Source organism: Aedes aegypti, chromosome 3 (assembly GCF_002204515.2).
Source record: "Aedes aegypti strain LVP_AGWG chromosome 3, AaegL5.0 Primary Assembly, whole genome shotgun sequence".
In the NCBI taxonomy this organism is placed as follows: domain Eukaryota; kingdom Metazoa; phylum Arthropoda; class Insecta; order Diptera; family Culicidae; genus Aedes; species Aedes aegypti.
In genome coordinates this window covers 332,113,472-332,130,316 of record NC_035109.1, presented here as the reverse complement: position 1 = coordinate 332,130,316, position 16,845 = coordinate 332,113,472, and the positions used below count along the sequence as shown (strand labels likewise).

The 16,845-nt window shown below is 39.6% G+C and overlaps 1 protein-coding gene across 10 annotated transcripts in view; it reads right to left on the bottom strand.

Annotated features, from left to right (window-relative positions):
* LOC5567245 (IQ motif and SEC7 domain-containing protein 1) overlaps nucleotides 1-16,845 on the bottom strand; it is a 645,474-nt gene that overhangs the window by 40,238 nt on the left and 588,391 nt on the right. For 9 of the 10 annotated variants that reach the window (XM_021855195.1, XM_021855194.1, XM_021855196.1 and 6 more), the window contains one exon: nucleotides 10,139-10,534. The exons of the other annotated variant lie outside the window; for it this stretch is intronic. In XM_021855195.1, coding sequence (XP_021710887.1) covers nucleotides 10,139-10,534 — 396 coding nt within the window. The remainder of the gene's footprint in view (nucleotides 1-10,138; nucleotides 10,535-16,845) is intronic. 10 annotated transcript variants of the gene reach the window in all.

Here is a 16,845-nt window from a genome sequence, read left to right as displayed (position 1 = left end):
ATACATCAAGGCGGACACCAAAAAAAAACCCCGACCTTGAGTTTTTTGTCGGTACGTTCCCCATGCAGGTTACGGAACAGTTCTGAAGGAGAAAGATGGACCAATTCGCGAAGAAGTACCTGTTGTGGCAGGCGATCAGCGAGTGCGAACGGTACAGAAAGCCGTTCGTTAGAACCGGCACCCTAAACGGGCAGATTTATCGAGAGGAATGCTTGCAGAAGCACTTGCTGTCCTTCCTCCGCTCTAACCGTGGTGTCACGCTGTTCTGGCCGGATGCCGCTTTGTGCCATTACGCCAAGCCCGTAATGGATTGGTACGAAGCAAAAGGCGTTAATATGGTCCTTGTCAACCCGCCAGATATACCAGAACTTCGTCCGATCGAAAAATTTTGGGCGATAATTAAGAAGAAGTTGAAGAAAAGCGGAAAACACTCAAAACCGATGAAGGTTTGAAGAAAAACTGGGAAAAATTGTGTAAGAAAGATGGGCAAAGACTCACCCAAGATCTCATGAGCAGTGTTAAGAGAAATGTACGAGCATGGAGCTTGGGGGAGGGGATAGATTCTCATTCTGACTCTTCACCGCCAGATTGTCCTTATTCTGCTGAACAGCTTTGCCGAAGTTACCATCCTTCTAAATAATAAGGAACTTGAGATACAGACAATTCAAAACAACATGTTACTAGTGCCACCTAGCGGATAAATTCTCGATTATATTTTTTAGCTCCAGATAACCCCCAATCTGTTGAATTTCTTTGCCGAAGAGACAAACTTCCGAAGATAAGGATCTTGAGGTAAAGATGATTGAAGATTTATTTCTACCAGCTCCTCCAGGATTAATTTCCAACTAGACTCTTTACCGTCAAATAGCCCTTGATCTGTGTGCTGAGTGTCCCTGGAGGCTTTCTTGAAGCAAGCTTTTAATGATATCCAGGGAAAACTTAAACATCTTGTGAGAAGTCATCGTTAATGACAGTCATGAAGAGGAACATTTGGAGGAATCCTTAAATTACATTTTACGAAAATCTTTGGATGAATTTTCGGACAAATTTTTGGGATATTTGGTTAAGATTTTTCCTGATAAAATCCCGGGAACTATAGAGTTTATGGATTATATGTTGAAAGAGTTTATGGATGAATCTCCGGACGAAGTCATAAAAGAGATATTCATCTCTGCAGGAGTGCCTGTAAACAGTCATATCACAGATAAACTTTTGCAGGACGGACTAGTTGAGTTTTTGCAGGACTATCTGGAAAAATGCCTGGAGGAAATTCAGTAGGAATTCCTGAAAAAAATCAAGAAAAAATTGATATCTCCTAAAATCCCTTGAGGAATCCCTTGTGGAATCTGTAAAAAATGGTAGATGAAATTTTTAAGTAAGTCCAGAAAACAGAAGAGTCCTAGCATCCTTTAGAGATTCACGACGATATAGAAATCATAGGTAACTGAGCCCTCGAATAATTCAATTTCCGGATAAGAAAACCCAAACTGTAAAATTGTTGAGTGAAATCTTGGGCGAATCGCTTGAGCAATTCCAAAGATTTCTATACAAATCTTTGAAGAATCCCCAGATGGAATCTAGAACAAATCCCTTAAAGTGTCCTGGAAGAATCAGTCTAGATAAATGTCAGGAGGAATATATGTAGAAGAAACCATAGATTTGTTTTGGAGAATTTCAAAAGAATTATTTGAACCAATTTGTGGAAAAAATTGTGGAATGTTCCCAGATTAATTTCTATAAACATATTGTTTGGAATCTTCTAAATGAATCTCTGGAAATTCATTTGATTGAAATCCCTGATTTCATCAGCTACTGCCATAAGTGATCATCATATATTTTCCGGAAAGCTCAGATGCAACAGCATTCTCTCGAAATCTTCAGTTTCTGAATTTGTTGAACTTTCACCGAAACTCGGTAACCTAAATCAGCGAAAAATGTAATTCATAATACTTGGTCATTGCAAGATCATCAGTTTTACGTCTTTTTGTCTATGACATTCCTGTTTTTATGAACATGGTCATTGCACACACAAATATCGAACGAGAATGCACTTGAAGAGACTAGACAAAAAGCGGCAAGAATCGACCATAAATTAAACCCATATAAACTATAAACCGTACTTTTACCATCAAAAGTGCTCTGTTTACATCACTTCGACCGTATAAGTTCCATCGTCAAATTAAATGTACAACAACACCGACGGACGGGACGACCGTGGAACCGGGGGTGCAATAGATCACTTCATAAAATCTCAGTTCATCCATACCCGCTCCCCATCGTATCGTAGTAGTAGGCCGCAAACTCACGCTGCTTGATGAAGACGAAAATCATTTCTCCAGCGTTTTCCGTAAACATCCTCCGCCGCGTCGTTCTTGTCGAGTCATTGCATCGAAGCAGCAGCTGCCTTGCTAGTTGCTACGATGACGACAAGATGAAACGCAGAAGTTCTGATAGCAGGGCGATGTGGTAGCTTAGTCGAGTAATTTCCAAGTGTGGCATCGCAGTAGGTGCTGGATCCCAATATCCGGCATATCACGTCCAAGCATGCGAATCAGAAGGCGGGTGTGGTGGTGGATAAACCAAAATTAATTTTGCACCTCCGAGTGGCAGAAGGCGATGGGTTTTCCGGGTTGTGGTACCACAAGGGTTAATGACACGTGAAACGACACACGGTTCTGGATTTGATAGAGATGTCTTTTTAGCCACTAGCTGTCACATCACAAGCTCTCGGGCTTATATTTAGGGTAGGCCCAATAAATTTTAGCTCGAGACGGCGTATACCGTGGGAATACGACGCGGTGTCGGAAACCGAGAAAGACGTTATCTCTCTTGATCAGAAATCTGCTCGGGTTTATTTTTACTATTCCTCGCACATCTCAGTCGGCGATCTTTCGAAATCCTTTGTCCATCATGGAACCCCTACGATGGCTGAGCTGTTGGCTAATCTATGGAAATTCACTCGTTGAGAAACCCTAATGGTGGGCGGCAAATTGATGCGACACTTGATCTATTGTTTGTGGCGTTTCAAGTGGTGCCACATATTACGCCCCCGCAATCGTTTATCATGGCCCCATGGGTGAGACACGAGATCAGCTGCTGGGACCACGTCAGATGTGTGATGTCGCATCTCACCAGAGTTCGTTGCAAAAGGGAATTCACTTTCAATTACCTTCAATTAACCGGTGCCTCGAGGAACCATCTGCTTGCTGCACTTCTTTCAATTAACTACCGCGGCAATTATCGCGAGTTAAACCGAGGTACTTTAAAAGTTCGTTCGACAGATCTAGGACAGTCGTCGAGTTTGTGACTATATGTGGTTCGATTCGCGGCGAAGATTCAACTGAGAAGTGTAGGCCTCGGCGGCGAATTCGCGAAACGAGTCTCTGTTATCAGTTATGGTAGCATCGTGATCGTGGCGGTATCGACGATAGTTCAAATTCGAAAATAGCAAAACAGCCTGCGGGAACATCTCCGACCAGACCCTACCAGCAGTGATCACCAAACTGCGACTCGCGGGCCGCATGTGGCCCTTGAGGAGGTTTTGTGCGGCCCACGAACAATTATCGATATTAACGGGAAGGGTGTTGATTGGTGAGAGAGGAAAAAGATCAGGGAATTACCTTTGGTCTGTGAAGCGACCTATCCATGGGTCGAGAAAATGGAAGAAAAAAAAACAACTTACTTAAAGCTATTTTGGAATTTTCCTCTCGTGATGGAAATATATTGGTTGATATTAGTAGAAGATTAAAAAAGTATGTCGATGTTCCTAATGTTGAACTATTCAAAGCTTATATTTAGTAATAACGAAAATAGAAAAGTATGTGTATATCAAAATTATATGAAACAGGAATAAGGGTTTATGCCGATACATATGGTGATGAAACATCCATTGTTTGTTTGAAAATTACATAAACATAACGTTGCCATGATGAAAATCATAAACATGAAACGAGCTCACCAGTTGGCAATCCATCCTCGACTGAACACTAAGTATGCAACGGAATAAAAAGACCACACACTACTCGTTAGCGAGCAAGATATGAATAAAGTCATAAGACTCTTCACGGGCCGCACAAAATTAAATCGTGGGCTGGATGTGGCCCGCGGGCCGTACGTTGGACAGCCCTGCTGCGAGTGTACATGTGGAGGAGCCCGCTTCATCTCGCTCGTTATCAGCAGCAGCAGCGCGAGTGGAGCCAACCGCACTTGTTTACACAAAAATGACGCTCACAGCCGGAGCAAAAAAAAATACGGTTCGCGAAGTCTGGCGGTGAGCTTGCGAAAGACTACGGCGAAGACTGTCAACAACGCGGCTTTCCCTCCTGTGTAGACGTAGGTACCCTATCAGGTTTGAATCTAAACAGAGAAGGTTTGTTTTGCTCCGAAAAAGCGGTCATTTCGTTTAAGATTCTCATTGATAAGGAGATGAATTGCGTCTAATAGGATGGATGAGTCAAAGGTATCTTCTCCGTCAAGCGCGAAATGATGATAAAAAAATAACGGTGTCAAGCCAATGAAGATCCCGATTCGCGTATCGACGGACGATGGATTCAGTTTCGACCTCGAAAAGGTGTACGACCACCAGCTGTCGTCGCAAAATCGAAGTCGGAAGAAAGAACTGATAAGAGCCCACATTTGCACTGCGAACCAACCACCATATGTGAAGAATCACAGCAGCTTTTCGTTTCTTCAATTTTGTTGCCCACGCGTCTGATGGTTTAATTTACGGCTTGCGGTCGTAAATTGCACCGACTGCTGTTTTGATTCCACTCCATGTGTTCTTTATGAGTGATGGTGTTCCGTTTCAGATGGTGTGAAATTTGCACAATAAAGGTGTCACTTTTCGTCTCAAGTGGATCAGCTGAATTGTTTCGGTGTGGTGCAATCAAAGTGTCAGGCACAGTGCGACGTTTAGCACACCCCTTTGGGCTGAAACAGCAGACTGTGTCCGACACGTTACATGTTTAAAAATATTATGTTACATTACATGGAGTCATAACAAAACGACTAGCTCGTGTCTTTACTCTGGGTTGACTTTGGTATAAAATTTGATGATAATACAGTTATTTTTCAGGCCTTCCTTAGCCGAGTGGTTAGAGTCCGCGGCTTCAAAGCAAAGCCATGCTGAAGGTGTCTGGGTTCGAATCCCAGTCGGTCCAGGTTCTTTTCGTAATGGAAATTTTCTTGACTTCCCTGGGCATAGAGTATCATCGTACCTGCCACACGATATACGAATGCGAAAATGGCAACTTTGGCAAAAAAAAACTTTCAGTTAATAACTGTGGAAGTGCTCATAAGAACACTAATCTGAGAAGCAGGCTTTATCCCAGTGAGGACGTAATGCCAATATGAAGAAGAAGACAGTCATTTTTTACCAATACTTCCACAGTAGCTCGGCCACGTTGTTATTTTCATTGTAGATGGGAGCATAGCGATTTTTCAACAGCCTTAGATACTATAAAACCAAGGAAACCTCTGCATTTTTCATAGCCACTTTGGAAAAGGGAATGATTTGGTTAGATAGATAGATGTAAACAGTTCTGTTCGGAATAATAACAGCGCATGTCAGATAAATCTGGTGAAAATATTGGAAGAATTTTGGGACGATAAATTTATGAAAATGCAGCTTGATTGGACAAATTTACTCATGGTATTCTAGAGAAATTTCTGAAGCAGTTCTAAGAGAGGCTCCTATATGTGATAGAAGACTTAAATGTGTTACTGGAAGGGTTACTGGAGGACTATCTACTGGGACTTTGTGAAGTATCGATTAGCTTCAATTGGATTTTACTTTTTAGAGAGCATTCATCTTAGTACCGGTAACAGTACCTGATAGAATCTACAAGAACTATTCCAGAAATTCATCGTAGTATCCCATCAGATACTTTACCAAGAAACCCTATTCAGAAAGTCTTTCGAGAATTTCTCTAAAAAATTTGCCAGTCAAGTCGAAAGCTGAAGCAAAATCTCCTCGTAGTTGGCTACCTGCTTCTCAGGTTAGTGTTGTGTGCAATTTTTTACAGTTTGTACCTGTAAGATTTATTCAGCAAAGTAGCCATTTTTGTACTCGTATACACTAGAAAATTCAACGAATCGATTTAAGATTTTTACAACGGATTCGCTTAGGTTGAAATAGAGAAACCGCCAATAATCTCTAAACAACAATTGGAAGCTACCGAACAACTTCAGTGAACTACGAAAAGTCTCGAATCTGCTAAAGATCGCGATCAAGATCTCTTTGAATCTCAGGAACATAATGAGAATTTTTTCAGAAAACTGTCATGCATTTGCTGAAGAGCTAGCAAAGCTAGCAGGGCTCGCTCAATCTACCAGTGTTGTGTAGTATGGTATAGTTAAATTGAAGGGCGAACACGGAATTATTGCGACACACTCAACAGGGCATAATGTTTCTACCATTGGGTAAAAATCAACTAAATTTTGCACACTTTCTCATGTTTACATGCTGTCAAACTCGAAGTCGTGTTTTTCGATTCAACGAACCAACTCGTGTCGAGAGAACTAATTCTTGCCAAACACCTGGAATTTCCTGACCTGTCGCACCGGCAGTTGGGAAAAATGTTGAACATTCACCAATCAACCGTCTCCAGAGTGTTGCAGCGGTTCCAGGAGCGGTTGACGTTGAACCACGGCAAAGGAGCTGGAAGAAAAATGGGATCGGAGAACAAAAAGACGGAGGGAAAGGTGAAGCGGATGATTAAAGCAAATCCCAACGTGTGGCAAGCACCTGTGGAATACACTGAATTCATCCTCGAATGAATTTCTGGAAATATCTGGAGTAATCCTAAAAGAAGTTGTCCTAGTGTAACCCCTGGAGGAATCAATGAAGAAATCATTGGAGACATCTCTGCAAGAATCCCAGTAGATATTTTTTTCTGAGCGAATGCTCTGGAAGAATTTCTGAAGAAATCTCTGAAGAAATATCATGAGGAATAGCTTGAATAATGCCTGGAAGAATCTCAGTAGGAATCCCTAGACCAATCCAGGATAAAGTTCATGGAGGAATTCTTGGAAAAAATCCTGGAGGAATCATATTAAAATTCTTATCGAAGGATTCTATGAACAAATCACTGGAGGTATTCCTGTTATAACTATTTAAGAAACTCGTTGCGAAATCTGTAGAGGAATCCCTGGAACATTCCTTGGAGAAATCCCTGAAAGAATCCTTGGAGGAATTCCAGGCAGAATTTCTGGAGGAATTGCTGAAGGTGCTCCTGGAGCCCTATCGGATTCGCACTGTGTAATCAAAGATTAAGCTGCAAAGCAGGCTCTGTCCTACATAGGACGTCAGGCCACAAAGTGGAAAACACGATTTCAATCCACGTAAATAGAAATGTGCCAAGAACAATCCCAAAAGTATTGCAATAATTCAGTTATGATTTCGACATGACATTCTTCTGGAATACATATATCAAAAATCTCATAAAGGATCAAAATTTCCAATGGAAACCATAAAAGATCACGGCAGAGTTCTAAAGGGTTACAAAAAAAAAGCTCTTAAGGGTCTGATGAGGAATCTGTCAGGCAACCTATAAAAACTTCAACAACGTCTAATTGGAAATCCCCTATGAACCTAGTTAAAAATTGACAAGATTTCGGGATGAACCTACCAAAGATAATGAGTCCCTAGTTGATTTAGGGTTGTTGAATCTGATGCCGTTATCTGAAATATTCCAGCACGTCGCAATTTTGAGCTACAGGTCAACAAAGTTGTATAAAACACTGAAATTTAGGTATGATTTATTAAACCTTTCAGAGATCTAATCTACCAAGCATTCAAAAGAGGAAATAAAATTTCTTTTAAGATATATATTTTTTAAATAGAACGATTGAATTAAGAATAATTTACTTTTTTACCATGATTGCTTTATTGATAAATATAGTTTTACGCATGAAGTGTGAATACTGTGGCAAATAAGCAAATCAATTGTCATACAAGCTGGTAAACTTGCACGCAAGTTGATTGAAATATTCAAATTTTTCATTTTCAACAGCTAATATCTCAATAACTAGATGTGCTATGATATTTTTGAAAATGAAAATGTATTCAGCAACCCTTAATAAAGTAACAAGCGGTATTTGGTTTCTTTGCGGCAGTGTCTTCTTCAAGTTTTAAAGTTGAAGTAACCATCTAGGTCTTGTAGAAGACTCCTGAGATCCCATTATATCTAGCTTCGATACAACTATACATTAGTGATAGAAAATCACTAATGTCTATAGAACAGTAAAGCTTGTTATGGGTGAGAACTTGTTCTTGCAACAGTAATTAAATTATCTGTTTAGCAACTTACAAAAACTTCAACAACCGCGAACTGGAAATTCACTGAGAATTTAGTTAAAAATCACCAGGATTTTGAAGGGAACCTACCAAAGGTCTCTTCAAAATCCCTTAGGATTCTTGATACTTGAAAATGTTTACCATAAACTGACCAAGAATGTGGGGACTCCGTTAATGCAAAGATAAATCGAAGCCATACCTGAAGTTTACAAGACCACAAATCTGGGGAACCAAACATCCATTTGAGCCGAAAACTTGATCTGTTCACCACCAGACTAATCGATCAAGTTCTCAGTTAATATTAATGCTTGGTTCTCCATGTTTGTGCTCTTTAAAATATCGCGAATGTATCGATTTATGATCGACAATGAGTCGCAAGTTGTAGCAAGTTTGATAGATAGCAACTGCAAAAGAGAGTCCCAAGGATAGAGCGATGATAAAACCCATTTTTCTCGCGGATCATGGTTTACTATTGGGGGTAGGTGTTATGATAAACAGTCCCCGAGCATCCTGCAGTAATAATGTCCCTCAGGTTTGGAGCTTGTTTAGATATCAGTAAGTAGACGATAAACAGACTTTCATGATGTGTTGCGGATCATGATTGTTACAGAGAGGAGTATGTAATTTGAGAAGGGCAATTTTACGAATTTAATGTGGAGAAATTCATCAGGGCAGTCAGAATTTTCATCGAGAGATTGGCTACGGTAGATTCCACTGTACTACCCCTGATTGCTTTACAGTCGCAGAAAATATCATAGGACTAAACACGGACTAGCAAAACGTACCAATTATACATCGGCTTTTGCAGAGAACCATAAAAATAGTCTCATCCTTTTAAACGATATTGATTGAGCTTAGACTTCAAGTCTCACTCATGTCTTCATATTTAAACCGCATAAGGAAGAAAAGCCAACAGTTGGCTGACTAACTAGACAAGGAGGTAACCCATGAAAGTGTGGTGAAATGAGTAATAATTGTAAGACATGGATATATGTAGCTGGGAACGTTTCATATCGATTCTCGCGGTTGAATGAGCTGTCAATATATTAGATTACCTACTGCCGAACGGGTTGAGCCCGCACGACTGCCTTCAGTTAGAGAGTCAGCTTGGCAGGTGTAAAAGCCGCCTTGAAAGACGAGTTATGTCACTATTCAAGGGTTGAATAAGAACGGTGCTGACTGAGTGTCTGAGTGACTTTCTTCATTAAAAGGTCCGTGCGTGTTATGAACTGTAAAACGGGGTTACATTGGTCAGTTTTCTTATATTTCTTTAAAATTGTGTAAACAATGGTCGGTAATATTTGAAATTGTTACAAGTCATTTAATCTCTGAGTTATTTTGAAACTAAAACCACTTTGAACCGCGGAATACGCCTAAAGGTAGGCGACTCGTAACCTCACTTTTTACCTGTTCTACGAATCTAAAAATGACTAATTCGGCGAAGTTAGATTATGAAGCACAAAGTAAATGGTTGGAATCTTCCTTTCTAACAAAGCTCTACTTGCTAGATGCAAATTTGTTGCTGAAAGTCAAGAATTTTTAATCGTGGAACAGGTAGATTTGAGGTTAGGGAATCGCAACTGGGTAATTTCCTAAGGAAATTTTGCATTCTTTAAAACTTCTTACAAAAATCTTAATTTTTTCATATCTTGAATTTAAGGGAGAGAATTCACCATTGAAAACATTCCATCGATAAATGTTGATTCGAATTTCTTACTAGGAGAGACGTTCCTATTAATGTTACCCCGCTGCTCAATGTTACCCCGTTCGACGGTACCAATATGTATGCGGGTCCGGCTAATGAGGCGTGAACAGCGAAACTGTCTGTCTGTGGGTACTTACGCATTCTGCACCCGGGTCCTCTTGAGCACCTCGCCGTTGCTGCGGATCGAGCCCTTCTTGTGCAGCGTTGGGGTGGCGATCGTCTGGTGACCTCCCAGCTGATGGCTATGGTGGTAACTGTTGGGCTGCTGGTGATGATGGTGGTAGGCAAGCTGCTGGGGCGACACGTAATGCTGGTGCTGGGTCTGGGCCGTCGTCTGCGGCAGGTACACATAGCCCCCGGTGGCAGTGGCCAAGGCCCCGCTGCTACCACCGGTCGATCCCCCGCAGAGGCTGCTTGCATTGCTACTGCTGGCACCACTGGCTAGGATACTGGCACTGGCACCACTGCCGCTACCGGGATGATGATGATGTGTCGAGTAAATCTGGGATGGACGATCGATCTTTTGTGGAAAACTACGAAATGAGAGAAGAGATGGAGAAAGGGAGGATGATTAAAACTTGATGGCCATGATTTCGAGAACACGCGAGAACGACAAAACAGGAGCAGATGTTTCTCGCTGAAAAGGATGCCTTTCTTCTACCGAGTATAGCTACTACCACACGATACAACGTCGCAAAGAAAACCCGAAGGCTGGAGGCAAAGGAGAGCGCAAGTAAAATGAAAAAATGAAAACTGATACATGAATGCAATTATGAACGAGAAAAAAATCTGGTTTTGCTTTGAATGGGAATGAGCGGTGCTTCTTCGTCTATCGTTGTTGGCCCGAAGCGAATGATCGTCGGATGGATTCGTGTGGCTACAAAAAGGGACATCTGTTCGAATACCGAAAGTGGCAACCCGCAGGCAGTAAATGGGAGAGGTATAGGCATAGAACGTGAATACGATTTGTATCAAAATTTTGAAAGTAGAGAATGTGGTGTAGTAGACTTCAAATCTAGCACTGAGTACTTTGAGTCCCATGAATAAATACAACATAAGAAATAAGGAGAACAAAACAAATTTTGCGATAACCACACGTTGACGATAATCAAAAACTCAAACGAAGATCCAAACTTCATCGTTTATAGATGGAGAATGAAGTGGAGCTGCTATCATCATTATAAGCGTACAAAACTTCATTTTTTTTCGTTATTTGAAACCAAAAAAATTGATATTTTTGGTGATTCTGTTGAAATACAGCTTGGTGAATATACTTTTTACTTATTATAAATGGGCAGTGAGTTAACTTGTTGCAAACTGACTTGCGGAAATTGACTCACAATAAGTTAAAAAAATTTGTCTTTCAAGACTATAAAGCAAAACATCGCTCATGGAATAATCTGCAAAGCAATCTAAAACTCGTATAAAGTTGGACAGTTACAGTTTATAACAAATTATCGCGATGAAATTCTAGTTGAATAAAATTTTCACCACGGGCGATGAGTCACCTCCTAGCCACAAATGGCACTAACACCAAGTCCAAGATCAACAAACCCATTCCGGGGGCAACCGGCAATAAAATGAACACACTGTTATGCCGGCAACCAAGACCAGGGGCTGCGTTCCGCGTATGCTTTTGTTTTATCTGGGGTAGGGGCACTGTCTTCATTATTCGAGCTGCACTTTCGCGCATTCCAATTTCCCGTACCCTACCGGGATATAATTATAAAACAGATAAAAGGCTAGGAACGTCATCACGTGGCGGGCACCAGAGCACTACTCTACTATAAAGGCTGACTGTTGTCACGTTTCGCCACTATAACTAAGGCGGCGCGCTAAAAAATCTAGGTGCGTCCCTGTAGAAAACAGGACAGTGGTCCAAAGATGGCCGAAAGTCAAATATTGAAGTTAGCTATTTTTTCCAATGGCATTACTCGAGAATTGTTTAGAATAAGTGCAGGAGTAATTCGTGGATGAAAAATTGAAGAAGTTTTTGAAGAAACTTATAAATGAATCACTAACTGAGTTTATCGAAGAATGGGCTAACGACTGTTTATTTCGTTTCTAAACGCTAACAGTTGGCACCTGCGGCAAAAAGTACAGACAACAACCTTTCGAACATTCAGTTTCTCTCACTGGTCGTCGAGCGGCGACACTGATGTTTGTATTCCACTCAGTGATCGCGCTACGCTGGATTCTCAAATTTCTCAAACTTCCAACACAAGCGCATGGAAGAATGGTAGTCGAGAACTGTCAAAATGTATGGAAAATAATGAAAAACGTGATTTACAAGCAATTAGGAAACTGGATCGAAAAAGTAGTGATTAGAAATGAAGCGTAATGTGAATACATAACTTTTTGTGTTCAGTTCATGTTCCATGGCGCTTTCTTTGCTTCATGAGTTCGTTTTTACTACCACTGAAAAAGATCCACCTATTGCCTTTTCAATTTTGGATATCGTCCTATTCCTGGAAAAGTTTTTAATAGGTTTCCAGGAATAATGCCTGGAAGAATTTTGGGATAACTTCTGAAATAAACCCTAAATCACGAGAAAAATAACTGAAACAAATCGGCGTAAGAACTCCTTGAGATTCCTTTGAATTAGGATTTTCAAACGATTTGAGGCAGATCCGAACTTTTGACCAAAATTTGTACGGAGTTCAACCACTGTGCGACAATGATGGCGACCGGTCTCACGGCCAAAACCGGTGCGGGGCGGACAGATAATTTTGTTTAATTAAAAATTCTATATTTATTAACTTCAAGCTTGGTTGATCAAGCAGATCCACACATAGCTAAGTGCACCCAGAAAGACGTTGTTGGCAAGTTTCCCTTCTTAGCGGGTTCCATTTATCTGTCGTGCCGTGTGTGCGGTGGGGAACCGATGATTCCGGTGCGGATTAATATGTTACAGTCAGTGCGCCTAATTTCCTCTAATCTTCAAGGGAGTTCAACTACTTTTGAACTTCTGAAAGCACACCAACACATGCGAAAGAGTTAACATGATTTATTTTCGGGTGATTTCGAACATGTGCACAGCCCAACGAAACACTGACTCCGACATCTAATACTGTCGACGACGGCGACATGTGTTTTATTTTTGGGGCTTTCCATAAAGTCCTAACTCTGCCCACACGGTAAACATCTTGCGCAGATGATCACTTCAGTATGGCGTAAACAAAACCTTTCGGGCAGTTACTCCCTTTCCCTTGTTTCTATTTTCGTCTTTCTCTGTCTTCTACTGCAGCGAGAGATGACCCTTGCGCGCGAGATTTTCCTACAATCAGACAGACAACTGACACCCCTACCCTAGGATGAGTGCGTGCGTTTGTGTCTGTCGAAGGCAGATGGTCAAAAAGGTATCGTTTCCACGAAGGACACCACTTCATCGGCAATTTGAGTGGCGCTGAGGCTGAAGGCGTGTGACTAGACACGCGCCTTTCGCAGCGATTTGACGGATGATCGACGGTCGCCATGTAGTTGACGCCCTGCATTTTTCGAATATTCATTAGCCAGAGTGGTGGGTGCAATAACATAGATAAATGGACGTTACACGTCGAATATTCTCAACATTTTTGAGTTATCATAAGGTTGGTTTTTTAAAAGCTTCTCCGGCTCAATTGGTACAGTAAACAAGACCATCTTTAAGGCGTGTTGGATTGGAAAACACATTTGAAAAATTACTTAAACAAATGTTTTTTTTTTGCGTAGGGATAACTCAGTCATTTTTAAAAGATTAATTTTTCGAAAAAGAAGACCTCAAAAAATACCAATGTTTATGACTTGATCTCATGTCTGTTCAGAGATAGTTTATATTAAACAGTAATTTTGTATCAATATTCAAAACTTTTCTGAGCAAGAACCTTTGAAAAATGGTAAAATCATATAAAAAATAAAACAAAAATCATAAAATTTGAGTCGAATCGGTTGAATTTTTGCATTTTCAGAATGATTTCAAGTTTATGAGAGAAAACTACAAAACAGCATAATTACTATTTTTGTTTCTGGATAGAATTCTATACGTTTTTATGACAAATTGGACATAGTATAATTTATAATTTGGAAATATTATAAACACTTTTACTCAATTTATAATAAAATTTTTATCCAATTTAACCTAACAAGCAGACTTCAGCGAAAGTTTATGCCAACACGTCCTTAAACTGCAAGCTAGGACAAATTTTATATAGATTTTTGAATTGTTTAAAACAGAGCTTCCCAACCGGTGGTCCGCGGATGTTCGTAACAACTTTTTAGGGGGTTTGCGTAGCCATTTAGAATGAGGATCATTTGGTCGTGATTGATGATTAATTGTCAGGAATTTCTTACCTAACTATGATTATTAACTAATATTATTTCTCAAATAAGGCATTCAAAGTCAGGGTTACTTAATGCACATCCGCTCTAATTTTATTCAATGCGAGCTTAAATTGAAACTCTGATCATTCCATAGGTATCAATAGGTAATTTTTGACATATTTGTGGTTTATAACCTTCCTCACAAGTTCTTAGAAGAAATACTCGGGATCTTGGCGATTATTGACGTTTGAATACAACATAACATTATAGTCGGTTTTCACTCAAATCTTTAGGATTTTTGGTAGAGATTTCGACTTATATACGACGAAAATTTTTCTCGGATATCTAACAAGGTTTTCGGAAGGTTTCTAATATTTTTTTTTGCAAATTCTTCACTACGCCGATAATTGGCTTGATATCAAGTAGTTTATAATATTTAACAGCCTTCAGTGCTTGGTGAATATCTGATAATATCTTGTATTTAAAGTTGCAGGATCTTCTCGGATTTCTGGTAAAATCGTTTGAGAATATCTTCAATTAACTCCTGGGAATATTTTTGACAAATTGCTGGCGGGATTTTTTGTTGGAATGCTCCCAAATAGGGAGAAGTATCTTATTCCCGACACTTTAGATTTATATTGGCAGTGGTAATTGACAAAGCTACTTGGCTCACATTTCACAAAAATTTGTCTCCTGAAAAGCTTTTCCTGACGATTTTTAGACTGAGAAAACTCTCCTAAGCGAAACATCTAGGTGTCCAAGTGGTTATCTTCCCTTCGAGATCATTTTATCGGACTCTAGGAATGATACTTGGTAGACTTCTAGCTCACTGCTTGATGGCCTCATCCAAGCGATCACAGCTAAATTCTTCCATTATCTCTAACTGTGGTGAATGACAGACGTGAGTTTTAGGCTGTGACTGGCCAGTATATCTGGTTAATCATCCTGAGACCTCCGAAAAATATTAATTTCAAGCGAATCCATACTAAGGATCCGCGAGATGGTGTTTTTAGATTTAAATAATGCTTATACTATAGAAATTGATTAAATTCATGGATTCCAGGAAAATTTAAGAAAAAATAGACAAAACTCTCAAGAACTCCAGCAGACATTCCTCTAAGAAATTATTTAGGAATTTCTTCAAAGGCACGTTCAAAGTTAGAGGAAAAATGGACAGGGGTGGTAAAATGAATATCGTGCTTATTACGGTAGAAAAACAAACTTCCATAACTTTTTATCACGCACGAATGATTTAGAGAATAAATTAGTATGTTTATGTTGATACGGAGGAAAATTGAAGGTAAAACATCAACGAAAACCAAAATCTTAGAAAATTACGTTCAAAAATTAGAACTGATGTAACTTTAGGTTCGGATTTGTAGAGTTTTTTTCATTGACGTGAATATCATAGTTCCAAAAGTTCCTTGAACGATGCTCCAACAGTAAACCAATTAACCTCTTCTAAAGACTCATACTCGTGATGAAATTTATGCAGAGAGTTTTTGTATATGTTCCTGGAGATACTTTAGAGAGCACTCTAGATAAGCTTTTTGAGCTATTAGAAATTTGAGAATTGTTTATCGTGAAATTATGGAAATTAAATAAATTATTGAATTCCCTATGTTGTGGTGGAAGTATATGTGAAACTGGCAACACGGAGAGAGACTGAAATTAGAAGTGGAAAGTATAAACACGAAGTGTTGGGAGGCTGCATGTTAGAAATAAACACCAACATGTATGTATGTATAATGTTATAAAATAGTGATATAATAATAATAAATTTCAGCATTGAAGCTGCTAGCACTAGAGCTGCTTTCAAGATTTGGTTTATTGCGCCAACGATGACGGTTCCCAGCACTCTATAAATTTAAAAATTCTACGACTAATTCATTGAAAGAGCTGAAAACTCCAGGAATGCCCGGATGTTTCCTCAGAATTCCATTCTCAATCCGATTTTATTCAAAATGCCTATTTTTATAATCGACTTCCGTAAAGTTTCCAGGATTTTTTTTTCTAAAAATTCTTCTCGAAAAATGTTTAAGAGCTACTAGAGTTGGTTTCAAGACACACTTTTAAGTAATTTTTAAGTATATCCTATATTCCTGACGGATATAATCCATTATAACCCAGAAAATATTTCAAAGTTGTCTACGAGATTTATCAATTAAAAGTTCTTCTGAAATTTCCCCACAAACATCTTTAAAAATTTCTCAAGATTTCTTGAATCTATTGAAAGTACGAACCGATTCCTCTATACTCCTTTGTTCGTTTCTCGGTGTTATTATAACATTTGACACGTACCTTGCTTTGCGCGCCACGGCACACATGCAGCTCCGCTCTTTCAGAGCAGACACAGCCAAACCGCTCCGTTGCATACAGTGCCTACTTGAATGCTGCTTCCTTTTGTTTCGGGCACGGCATTATAATAGGCTAGGAGAAGTGGATGAATAACGATGAATCTGTCATTCAAATACTTGTCAAATTTCATACAAAAACTACTCTGCGAAGTTTGATTTAAGAAGTTCCTCTTGCAATAATTATACAA